At 44.1% G+C, this 13,654-nt stretch overlaps 1 protein-coding gene across 4 annotated transcripts in view; it reads left to right on the plus strand.

Moving 5' to 3' along the window:
* Positions 1–13,654, plus strand: part of DDHD1 (DDHD domain containing 1) — a 115,076-nt gene that overhangs the window by 89,283 nt on the left and 12,139 nt on the right. For all 4 annotated transcript variants that reach the window (XM_037901284.2, XM_037901283.2, XM_037901281.2 and 1 more), the window contains one exon: positions 8,761–8,836. In XM_037901284.2, coding sequence (XP_037757212.1) covers positions 8,761–8,836 — 76 coding nt within the window. The remainder of the gene's footprint in view (positions 1–8,760; positions 8,837–13,654) is intronic.

Raw genomic sequence — 13,654 nt, forward strand, 5'->3', positions numbered from 1 at the left:
CCCAGGCATATAGTAGACTGATAATTATTTTCTTTTTCAGTTTAAAAAAAAAAAAAAAAAGTAAAGACAATGTTCTTCTGCATATTCCTCCCTGCTAGAGAATGACAACCCCCTGCCCAGAGGCTTGCCTGGCTCTCTCTGCTCCAAGCGGTGCCTCTCCTGCCAGGAGTCAGTTCCTGTCATGGCCAGACACTCACTGTGCCTGGGAGATCCTCACAGAAGTGCTTTACCTGCCACACCTAAACTGCAGCCTCACAGGAGCTGGGATCTGAAGTAAAAATTTCTCCCTATGGAGAAAACACTTCAGTCTGCAGGGGACTCGGGTGAGTGTTGACCCCGGATCATCCCTGGAGCCTTCACTTCAAAAGGGGTCGAGTGGTGAAGAGGAGAGAGAGAAAGAAAAAGAAGCCACCAGCAGACTCCCCCTGGAAAGTCTCCTCTGAGCAACTGGCCAGCCAGAGGGGTGTTTCCCAGTGCGGCCATCTCGGCACTGATCCCCCAGCAACTGGCCAGCCAGTGGGACTCCCCAGTGCTGCCATCTTGGTAGGACAATACCAGCAGAGGAACCTCCTGCTGTGAGCTCAGCTGCCGCACAGTTAGGCACTGAAGCTCTGGAAGCTGAAACCTGAGAAGGGGCTTTTTGCTGTGAGCTCTGCCCTGCTCTGAGCTCTGCTCTCGGCACCGACAAGGGGCTTCTGTGAGCTCTGTGCTGCTCTGAGCTCTACTTCGGGCAACTACTGCACCGAGAGGGCACCGTTACTGTACCATCTCTAAAAGAGCGACACAGAGGAGCCCTGGTGTCAGCTCTACTTCAGCACCGAGACACCAGAGGCTTCCATCCTCATGCTCTGAGGGCAACTGTCCCCTAAGGAGAGAGGACAGTTGCCGTACCATCTCTAAAAGAGTAGCATAGAGAAACCCTTTGGTACCAGATGCAACAAAACTCCCATCTAGGAAGTGTTCTGCACTTTCCCAACCATTGATACTGACTACAGACACTCCTCTGGGGTTCCAGATGAGCCCATGGTAATACAGGTGCTCTGATACTCTGGAGACTGGTGGCCTCAGTACCCAGGGAGAGACAATTACCATACCATTTCTAAAAAAGTAGCACCAACAAACTTTTTGTACTGGGCAAAACTCTCATTTAGGGAGTGCTCTGCCCAACTATCGGTACTGACAATGTACCACGGACCCTCCTCTGTGGTACCAAATGAACCCATGGTACTGCATGAGCTCTGGTACCCTGGAGACCTGATTGGGGAAGAACCACAATCCCCATTACTTGGTACCAGGACCCCAGTATCGAGCACATCCCGGCACCCAGAATCGCTCTTAGCACTGGGCTGTATACTGCCAGTACCCCAGTCAGCAGCACCCTTACCCACTGACGAATCTGACACTGGCCAGGAGGAGATCATTCCCTGGCCCCTCAAGGTGGCCCACCACCACACTACAAGGGTCATCCCCAATTCCATCATGCCAACCGCCCGTGCCTGCCTTCCTGCCTGCCTCTCCCTCCCAAGGCCATATTGTAACTCTTCGGGTATATACACACACAGGGTGCGACCGTCTCCGGTGTGTCTCAGGGAGAGTCCACCAGATGCTTTGCTATAGCCTGGCACTTGAGCCAGGGCAGGAGAAAGCTTTTTCAGAACAGGACGGGGGGGGAGAACACCACCACCACCACCACCTGAAGGGGAAGCTACCTCTTCAGCACACTTCTCCTCATCTCTCCCAGATGAGACTGTGCTGCCCACCCCTCATCACTAGGTGGAGATTTAAGAACTTTCTGGATCTTACCAAGAGAGTGGCAGACGAGCTGCAGATTCCCTTACAGGAGGTGGCAGATACACATCACAAGTTGATGGAAATTCTGCGCACTATCTTCTCATCTAGAACTGTCCTCCCAATTAATGAGCTGATTCTAGATCCTACCAACATCATCTGGCAGAGCCAGCTTCCATCGCACCAACCAGCAACAGTGTAAACAAAAACAACCCTACATCTCTACCCAAAGAGGCGCAGACTGTTTTCAACATCGGCAACCCAACTCCATCATAGTGGATATGGTTAATGCATGAAGCAAGCGACATAATGCCAAGTCAACTCCATATGATCAGGCTTCGCAAGATGGCGTATTCATCAACAACATTACTGTTTAGAGTCATAAATTACCAAACTGTCATGGCCAAAACAATTTTGTTAATCTTGGGAAACCCAGGATGTTTCTGGAAACATAAAAAGAACAGATTCTTAGAGAAGGTCAGTTAATAGCCAGACTGGCCCTAGAGACACCACTGGATGTAGCTGTTACAACTACCCGCCCAGTCTCCATGACCGAGGTACTGAGGTGGGTTGTGGGTTGTTTTTTTTTTGTTTGTTTTTTTGTTTTTGTTCGCTCTCTAGATTACCCAAAGAGCTACAGACTTCCAATTTGAAGGGCCAAACTCTTTACGGAGAAGACAGCTTTTCTCTCCACATCCTGAAGGATTCTCGGACCACACTACGCTCCTTAGGAATCTACACTGTGGAACAGAAGCAAAGATGTACCTCTCAACCACACCACAAATCACAATCTTCCCAATACTCACCATCTCTGTGCTGTTATGAGCCACAGTGTAAGAGGCCCAGGGCTCAAAAGTGAGAACAGTCTGCACCCCAGTCCATGACCTCTCAAACTGCCTCTTATAAGCACTTTGATGAGCTGGTCAGGGACCTGAACAATGATCCCTTACAGCATCAGCTGCCATCTATACACCTATCACGCCGCTCAGAAGTCACCTTACCTTACTTCACAGCAGTTAGGACTAGCTTTAGAGCAAAGAGAGTGATTTCTAGTCCTGAGCTTACAGGGTGCCTTCTTCCATATCTCAATACAACCATCGCACAGGAGATTTCCTACTGCTTACCTTTGGGGCAGGATCATTATAGGTATGCTCCACACAGGGTAGTCTCCAAGGTTCACTTCATTGTAGTAGCATACTAACCCCGGTACAGTGACTGGACTTTATCAGCACCAGCCTGATGCAGTACAAGCGAGAGCGCTCCTCTCACTACCCACATTCACCACCCTGGGACACGTCTCCCTAATACGCTGGGGAGCTCACCTACACAACAACAAGGTTCAGGACAAATGGCCTTCCACAGAAATGACCTTCCATATCACTCTTTTGGGGCTAGCGGCTGTTAGGAGTGCCTGCGCACAAACTCTGTATTTCATCAAAAACAACACACAAAGGTTATGATGGACTTAATGTGACCTGTATGTTTTGTATAAACTGCCAAGGAGCTGCCAGATCTCCCTCCCTCTGCAAGACAGCATTCAAACTTTGGAATTGGTGCACCCATCACGATGTGCTCATCTCAGCTGTCTGTCTACAAGGGATACAGAACGGGATAACCAACAGTCTCAGTTGGAATTTTCTCACGACAGTGAGTGTATACTGAATTCACAGGTGCTTCAAGATATAGCCATCCTTGGGGGAAGCATTCACTGGCAGGTGCCCTCATTTTCCCAGAGAGACAGGGCCCACTTGTATGTCTTTTCCCAGTTTCCTACCCTATCCAAGATTCTGTTGAAAATTCAACGAAACAAAGCGAGAGTTATTGTGATTGCCCCTCTTGACGATGACAAGTCTGGCTCCCTTACCTGACGCAGATGGCAGTATGCCCTCCTGTTCCTCTGACATCAGCCCATTCCTCACCCGCTCTTTCAAAACAATGGGCTGACCCTTCACCCCAACCCATGGGTCCTCCGCCTCCAGGCTTGGATCTTTCTTTGTTCCAAGGCTTAGAAGCAGAATGCTCTGACAAGCTGAAACACATGTTGCAACACAACCACAAGTTGACCACTCCACATACCTATCTACAAAATGGAAACGACTCCAAGTTTGAACCATTCCAAACGGACAGACCCAACCTCATCTTTCCTCCCTCTGATTTTGCACTACATTTTAAACTCTGACTCAGCTCCCTTAAGGTACATCTCAAGGCGAACATGGCTTCCCACTTGGAGTTTGCTCAACAACTAATGCGTAGACTCTTTAAGGGCATTGGGACTCTCTTCCCCCATGTGACACCACCCGCTCCAGCCTGGGACTTTAATGTAATTCTCAGGGCTTGGACTAGATGTCCCTCTGAATCCAGGGCAACTTGTTCTCTCTTACACCTGTCCATGACAACAGCATTTCTAATTGCCATCACCTCAGCTAGGCACATAGGAGAAATAGCGGCCCTGATGGCACACCCATCATTCACGGCCTTTGTCTTTTAAAAAAAAAAAACACACCTCTAAGGCCATATCCCAAGTTTCTCCCTACTTTTTCTGCGCTTTCAATATGAATCAACAGATCCATCTCCCTGTTTTTTCCCAAAACCACATTGTGACAACTGGGAGACAATTGTGCATATGCTAGATATTAGAAGGACATTAGCATTCTACTTGGACAGGACTAAGGACTTCAGGAAATCCCCTAAACTCTTTCTTTCGTCCACAGAAAGATCCAAAAGCTCTGTGATATCTCCTCAAAGGCTATCCAAATGGGTCTCTAGTTGCATTAATCACTTAGCAAGGGCGCAACGTGCTTCCGTCCATACACACTCCATGAGATCAGTTCCTACCTCAATCACATTCCACAGACATACCCCTATCTCCCCAATCTATAGAGCAATGATTGGGGCCTCTGTTCATACTTTCGCAGAACATTATGCGATCACTGAAGATTTGGCCACTGACATCTTCGACTCCACAGTACTCTCTGTAGTAAAAGACTCCGCTCTGAAGTCCCAGCCTCCAGTGGTGGGTACTGCTCTGGAGTCACCTAAAGTGGAGCACGCATAGGGATACTACTCGAAGAAGAAGTTACTCACCTTGTGCAGTAACGATGGTTCTTTTGAGATGTGTGTCCCTATGCGTGCTCCACAACCCTTCGTCCTCCCCTCTACTTCGGAGTTCTCTAAAGGGCTCTGTGGTAGAGAAGGAAGTGAGGGGGGTTCGCCCATGCAGTGCTAAATAGCCTTGAGGCAGACCATGAGGGAGGGAGAGCACATGCACGGGCTCTACGGGACACCTGCTACCAAAAATCTCCGATTAGAGGTGCAGGGGCAGACAGACACCTAAAGTGGAGCACCCATAGGAACACACATCTCGAAGAACCATCGTTACGGCACAAGATGAGTAACTTCCTCTTCCCAGCACAAGATTCTGGATATCATTCACATCTTGGGACTGGCGAGAATGGAATTGCCAATTAACAAAACCATACTGGATCCAAAATGCACAGCTACCTCCAAAGGTACAGAAAAGCTCTATGATGTTCCGGCCAAAGGCTCTGAGTATCTTTTCTCCCACCCATCTCCAAATTCCCTTGTAGTCCAGGCTGCTGCTGAAAGAGCCAAACAGCAATCCTCAATGTACATTAGCAGATAAGGAAGGGAAGCATCTAGATCTTCGAGGATGTAAAATATTCTCATCTTCTAGCCTGCAATTCAGGATTGCAAATTATCAGGCATTGTTAGCCAAATATGATCTTCTGAATTATAGTAAATTCGATGAGTTTGCTAATAGCCTTCCACAACAAGATTGTGCTTGTTTTCAAGCATTGTTGACGAAGGGAAACTCATGACCAGAACTGCCCTCCAGTCAACAGAAGATGCAGCAGATACCTCCTCGAGGGCCATCGCTACAGCTATAGTCGTGTGGAGTCTTGGCTCCATTCTTCTGGTTTTCTTAGGAAGGTCCAAAACACCATTTGAGGGACCTCCCTTTTGACAAATCCCATCCTTTTAACCAGAAGACAGACAAATCACTACAGACACAAAAGGACTCTAGGGCTGCTCTTCATTTGTTGGGCATTTACACTCCTGCCCTGAAGCAAAAATTCCAGCACTACATCCACCCAATGCCACAGGTCTCCTCAGTTCTATCCACAGCGACCTTATGAGCCCCCAAGGAAATGTCAAAACTCATCAAGTCTCATCCTCATCTTTTTGAGAGGCCACCTGGCAGTGATTTGTCTATAACACCATCCAATAGAAGGTTACTCTGTCTTTACACACTTTACACTTGGGACAGGCCACCTCCACCCAGAGAATCTCTAAATGGATTTCAGGTTGCATTAAAGTCTGCTACCAGCTGTCGGGCCTACCTCTCCCCACAGGGGTGCGGGCTCACTCCACGAGAGCTCAGGCTTCAACCACAGCCTCCCTTCAGGACATGCCACTCATGGACATATGTAGAGCAGCCATGTGGAGTTTGTGCACACCTTTGCAGCACACTACACCTTAAAGCAGGACTTGACGGTAGATGCCTCCTTCAGCATGGCAGATCTCTGGACAACCATTCCATCCTTATCCTTGCACCCTCCTCCAACTTAGATGGGATGATTTAATTGGGGATCGGTCCTGCTTTGAGCAGGGCGTTCTACTAGATGACCTCCTGAGGTCCCTTCCAACCCTGATCTACTATGATTCTATGATACTGCTTGTTAATCACCCTTGGTGGAATATAATAGGGACCATCACTCAAAGAAGAGACAGTTACTTACCTTTAACTGGAGGTTCTTAGAGGTGTGTGGTCCCTATCTGTATTCCACATTCCACTCACCCTCCCTTCTGCTGCGGGTTAGTGAAATTCACCATGAAGAAGGAACTGAAGACTAAGTGTCTGCCCCACCCTTTATTGCCTCAGACAGAAGCACGAGGTGAGCCAGGGCACAAGTGCAGACCAGCAGATGCTACTTTCAGATTCTCCAACTCTGGATGCATGGTGTGCATGTGTAATCCTCAATGGAATACAGATAGGGGCCACACATCTCAAAGTACTTACCTGTAACTGGAGACCATCTTATCGTTTGCTGCCTACCTTTACCTGCTGCCATCTTTCAGCCTGAAACTTTAATACTGCGTTGTCTCGCAACCAGCACGTATCTTGGTAAATGGGACCTCAACACCTGCGGTGTGCAGGTGTTGGTAGGAGGTCTTCAACAGCAGGGAGACCCTGCAGGTGACCGTGACAGATCATTGGTGGTGAGTTGACCACACTTTCACACCCCAAATACTCAGGGCTCTTAGGCAGCATTGGGAAGGGCACCTTCCAGACTCCTTTGGGGTATGGGGTATAAGGCAGAGGCGGGGGATCCTGCAAGAAGTGATGGAAGCTTTAAATTAGCTCCTGTCAACAAAAGCCAATGGTTGCTCTGGAAAGCAGTTCTTTCCCTTTCCACCCTGGTACCTGGCTTACCAACATTTGTGCCTTTGAATTTCTGTAGAGGAGCAAGACAAGGTGGGTGAGGTAATATCTTCTATTGGACCAATTTCTGTTAGTGAGAGAGACAAGCTTTCAAGCCACAGAAAGCTCTTCTTCAGGTCCAGCACAGGACCTGGGACCAACATGGCTACAACAACACTATATATAGAGGAACAAGACTTTCACTGTGCCAGACGTGCAGCTCAGTTCCATCACCCACTGTGAAGTGCTAGCAGCTGTTCTCTCTTAACATGCAAACTCAACTGAGAGAAATGTGAAGAAACCTCCTCAGCATCCCAAAACACGTGGAGGAAGGATAACCTCTTAGATGTCATTAGGATCTGACCAGTGAAACACATCACCATTGCCATACTCTTGCCCCAGATGCCTAGCCATTCGCAAAAATATTTCAAGCTTGATCCTCATTAATCTTAATGTTACGCAACATATAAATTTATAAATGAATACAGCCATCTTTACATTTTATTAATGCAGTTCAGTATGAATCTAATATGTATGCTTCTGTAAAACATACAATTACATTCTGTAACTTCAGGATTTCAAAGCTTATAATCTTCCTAAAGTAATATTGGGCTTGTGAAAACTTTTGTTCCCGGAGTAGTTTGATTTTTTCTGTTGATTGTATTCTTAAATGTTTTAAATTGCACTTACCTCTGTAATGTTCTGTAAGTGGCATGTGTGATTACAGCATATAATACCTCTCAATATGTAATGGGTGGAGATAAATATTCAGTATCTTTGCTATGACCCTGGGTCATACTCTTGAACACATGTGGACTGTTGAAAATGCTGCTTTTCAGTAAGCTCCAGTCCCCAAAACCCATTTTTTGCTAGTTAAACTGATACACAGCAGAATAGGTATGTTCTACATTTTATTCATAAAACACACTTTGAAAATTGAATAAAATCATTTCTTCGATTCTGTAAAGAATTTGTAATACTACTGTTCTGCTGTGGATTGAGCAAAGCTGGCGGGCATGATAGCCGCCTTACATTCATGCAAAACAAGGGAACAGTTAAATGCCCCCGTGATAGCTGAAGCAGTGGGCTAGACTGCATTCAAATACAGGCAGTGGCTGGGCCATGCAGTCCAAGAGGTTTCCTTGGGGTCTGATAAACACAGGAATGAGGGATTGTTTTGCTTGTAGCTGTGAACTGAGGGGAGGGAAGGAGAGAAGCAGCAAAACAACCATAGAAGCAGATAGAGAAGGAAGCCAAGACACAATCAGGGATGCATGTATTGGGTAAAGTTCTGGCTGAGAAAGGGTTGGGACTGTGAGCAAAGAAACTGTCTCCCGCTGCTTGATTCCTGCTGCGCTCAGGGAAATAGAACTTTGTATGTTCTTTGTTAATAAATAGGACTGCATCAAACAAATATCCGACTCCTACATCAATTCCTTCTCCTAACAGAAACAGCCCATACAACCTCAAAAATTGGCTAACTGCTTTTTGTACACACCATGCCTAATGAAGACACCCCTTTTTTCTAGGTTGAGAGAGATAGAAGAAAGGTTACATGAATTAAAGGCATCAACCATATCGAAAACACCTGCCTTAAAATTTAAGGTATGTATGTTCAAAGGATTTTTATTGAATGAATAAACATTTATTGTATTTACTATAAAAGTTTGCTTTCAATACGCTCTACCCAAGCTGCTTTTTCTGCTTGTACTGACATATTTTTTAGATATTATTTTTTAATATTTGCATATGTATATAAAAGGATTAATATACATTCATATATTTATTTGGGTCTTTAATTTAAAATTAATCATATATATTTCTATCTAAAATATATATTATATATTATTTATATGAATTATATTAATATTACATGTTTGTTTATACCACATGTGGTGGTAAAATCCATTTTGTAAATTTGCATTTATCATGCACCTTTTGACAGTCTCACCTCTACTCTGCCCACTAATCCATCTTGCCCTGGGACTGCTTCTAACATGCCAAACCTCTGAACAGCTTCAAACCTGGCTGAACTTCCTCCAAATGTGGAATTTTCCCCCAGATTACACTGGCCTGCTGAGACACACAACAAGCTGTTTTTAGTGATAGGTTTAGGCTGATAGTTTATAAGCCAATAGAGCCAACTACTGGCGCTTTATGCCATTGGAAAGAGGAGATTCCCAGCTTTCCAACTGGTTGCACAAGACTTGCTGATTTACAGTCCTATAATATCTTTAGATATTGGACCTTAAAATATGACCTTATGTAAAAAAGAAAATTAGCTCATTTTTCAGAGTTTTTAAAATTATCATTTTTTTCCTCCTTCTGATGTCACTGCTTTTGTACTCATAGGCCCAGATTTTTAAAGGTATTTAGGCATTGCTGTGCTCAGCGATGCAATGTGTAGCAGATTTAGGAGCCTAAATCTAATTTTCGAAAGGGATTTAGACACTTAAGAGACTAAATCCCATCGACCGTTGCTTTAAGTTCCTGAATCAGTGAGGTGTTGAGTCATTGAGCACAGCAGTGCCTAAATAGCTTTAAAAATCTGGGCCTTAGTAACTAAAGTCAATATCAGCTGATAGAAAAACGGAAAAATTATTTACTAGTAATTCAGTTTGTCCTAACCCTCTTCTCTTCACCATCACTTAAAAAAACATAATCTACATCATGCTATTATCTCTACTGGTTGGGAAGCAGGAGATAGACTGATACCCTTCACCCCTCAATTCTTTACAAAGGCTTGTCGTTCATCTACTTGCATTCAGTCTGAACCTTTTCAGAACAAGAGCCCTAAGAAAGGGCACGAAGCAAGGGAAGTAGGATGGGGAAAGAGGAGAGAACTACGACAAACCAAATTACTCATAAGTAATTTTCCCTTGTCATACATCCTCTCTCTTCCTCATCCTGCTGAATCTTCCATAGACTGTTAAATAGTCTATCAAAGGGTTTTATACTGGTGCCTGTCACTGTAGTTTCTGAGTACCTTCATTCTGATGGAGAGCAGTTCAAGAGGAGGGGAGAGGCTTACCGTAAATATATGAGAGCAAGATGCTTCTACGAAAGGAAGATTTCACAGGATGTTTCCACTGAAGGACAACTTCACAGAGACATATTAGTCCAGCTGGTTGTATGTGACTGACGTGGCGAAAAGTAACTGCTGTGTAGATATCATCCACCAAAGTCTTGGCTCTTTCTACCCAGACAGGGCGATTCCTTTAATAACGCTCTAGTTTAACCATGAGTTACTGGTCTTGTTGAGGTATTTGCTGAATAAAATTCTTTGGCTGTCCAAAGAAGACAGGCAGGCAATCAGAGTAGATGGTCATAATGGTCACATCTGGCTTTCATATATGATTGAATGGGCCTGTACTACTTTAATTGAAAAATGTGGCCACTACTGCTTTATTGCCCAGAGTTCCTAAGATCAGGGAAAGTCTCTAGTCCTACTTAAGTGAGAGTTAAATGCTTGCTTGATCTTGAGCAAATAGACACATTTCTCTGTCAAGACAAGTTCAGGAAGAAATCCAGAAGCTACATTGCATGGTGATTAATGTGAAAGGAAGTGGTGCATATAACTGCTCCTTCTGGCAGGGGGGGTGGAAAACGAAGATTTGGAGGGTCTTTGGTCAGTGCCCCAACTCATCATCCCGGCCAAGGTGATGGCCACCAAAATAGGATCTTTGGAGTTAAGGACTTTAAATTTCCTCCCCACTGATAGCCCTAATGAGGGATTCACTAAAACTCTCAGGGCTAGGAATGGTAGGCCTCACTGAGGGGACCAGGAGTTGAATGCCAGAACTCTACTAGTATCTCACCAGACATGTAAAGTTTAGGGATGCAGTCTCGTTTTGGCCTTGTCTGTGGGACAACAGCTGTGGAAAAGGAGGAAGAGGCTAAAGAAGAATTCTATATGTTTCTTATCTGAAGAATGTAAAAATGCTGGGAAAGCTAGCCGTGCTGTGGCATTGGGGCATGTCAGTTGTCATTTTTGCTTCAGTGGTCAAAGATAACAGCATGATAGAAGGATTTTCCTTTAAGAAGTGGAAGAGAGGGACATACCACAATTACTTCCTGACCCCAAAGCTGGTGATTAGTTTATTTAACTCTGTGTTTGTCAATACAGTTACCCAAGCTATTTCAAGATTCTGTGGCACTTTTCACAAAGATGCTTAAGGTCAGATAACCCTGGGGAAATTTCAACATATTAGAACTCAACTTTTGTATAGCAGCATCCTCTATCCAAAGATGTTAATGGTGTTGAAAAGACACTGATGAATTACTAGGAGTACAACTGAAATGCAGCCATATCTGAGAGAAAAGGAGGTCTTCAGACTTCTTGTAGCAACGCTCTGCAGCAATTCAGAACAGAACTGCCTAGTTAAATTCCCCGTGTAATACTAATCTGCTAGCTTCGTCCCTTCATTTCTTGTCCTCAAAAGTTTCATGGTGTTTCTGGTGCAGTTAAAGGGCTATGGGCTACACTCTAGAGGTGGCTGCAGTTTCGTGTTCGGCTGAAGTATTTCCTCGGTCAGTAAAGTTCTTTGCAATCCTTCTGGATGAAAGGCAATATATAAACATATGATGCAGTTATCTTCATTGCCCTCCCATTTTAATTTCACCTGTAAATATCCCCAGGTGTCCCCTTCATTTTGCACACATTCTCTCATTGAAAGGTGCATTGTCACACATTCATTTTCTCATTCAGCTGCTCTTCTAGTCTGGAAGAATTACACAAAGTCTTGAATGATATTGTTGGTGATTTGGGTTTTGTTGCTAAAGTAGCTTAGCTCTGCTTCTTGTGTATCATTCCTCCCCAGTAATTCAGTTTGTCTTCTGAATCATAGCTGTCGTCATAATCTATCTTTGGAAGGCAACATTAAAAATAAACATTGCTTCTGTTATTAAACTGTGCCATTGACAACTTGCTGCTGTATTTCACACAAATAGGTAATATTCCCCGCCGCTGCTTCAATATCTGGCCTATCCAAATGAATGCTACTTAGTTTTTAAAGACACTGGCCTCCTGACCTCAATAGATCATCATATGGTAACTTGCCAAATAAACAACATGCTTGATAATGCCGAGAGTCTAATGGCTTCAGTTCCTCAGTTTGAAGGAATTCATTTCTGAAAGGCTTTCTTTTGATTCTGTGGAGATTCACTTTTTGGTATTAATCCGAACCATTACATGGGATACACTCTACAGTTGATTAAGTCTTGAATCTACAAGTCTAACCTAGCCGGGACACCACATCAAAAGACTTCTTCTTATAGGAGAATATTTAGTAAAGAACACTGACCCAAGAAGGAAACCCTTGTCCACCTGGACATTGTCAGTGATGAATTATCAATGGGCCTGAAGGAACAGGAAAAACCCTCCTGTGTCTTGTAATCACTGGGTCCATTTACCTTTTCAAATACTTGTCTAGTCTGCATTTCACCTAAGCTGAGTTTACTGAAAATTCCTTTTTAAGTATCAAGTATCACATGGCAGTCACAGCAGCTTTCATGATACCCCTTTCTGAAACAGGAATTGCGCAGACCCTGAATGCAGGTGTGTCAGATTGGCAGGGTTGAAGCTTACCGTATGATTTAAAGAATTATGCAATGATGATCTTCCTGCATTTAATGGTCACCACATTTTTATTGTTGCTATTGAAGATAAAATGAAGTTTTCAGTCAATTAGGAAAATACAGGATTCTGTGCAAAGCTTGGTTATAAAAGAGAAGACCTGCTCTGTAATCGCTCTGGAGCGGTAATATAGATGTTTTGTGGCTTGCAAGATGGCTGGCATTACTGTAGAAATAAAGTCCTTATATTAAAATGGAGTTTGAAAAGAACATCCCTGTTGAAGAAAGAATCTTGTTCTGAAGTGTGTTACCAAGGCCAATTTAGAGGAGGAAGAATTTCTTAAGCAGTACTGAAGTCTGGTGAATGAAATGGACCGTTATTTCCTCTGTCTTGCTCCGTATGCTGCCTGACATGTAACAGTTGCTTCAAGAATCCAAGAATTCAGCATATTCACTTAATAAAAATGCAGCCGTTTCTTTTGTCCGCTAAATGATATTACCCTAGTAATGATTCTGTTGTAATGAACTGCCAGATATCGGGAAAGTTACAATGAAGTTCTGATGATAATAGAATGAATTTTTCTGATAAGAAAATATACTAAAGGTTGAAAAGTAATTTTGACTTGTGAAAATATATTTGACTACAGAGTTTTACATTTGATGTTTCTAGGGGACTGGAAGTCTGAGGATTGGTAATGGGATACGAAGCCATTCACCTCTAGGTCAATGTTGAATCCCGGCCCAGGTTGGTAGTGACCAAAAGTCGTTACCACTGATGCATGTTCAGTGACCTATGTCAGACAAGTTAGTGGTCTCAGCCCAGTTCTCAGGGGACAGGTTTGCAAATTT

The sequence above is a fragment of the Chelonia mydas genome, chromosome 6 (genome assembly GCF_015237465.2).
Source record: "Chelonia mydas isolate rCheMyd1 chromosome 6, rCheMyd1.pri.v2, whole genome shotgun sequence".
NCBI lineage: Eukaryota > Metazoa > Chordata > Testudines > Cheloniidae > Chelonia > Chelonia mydas.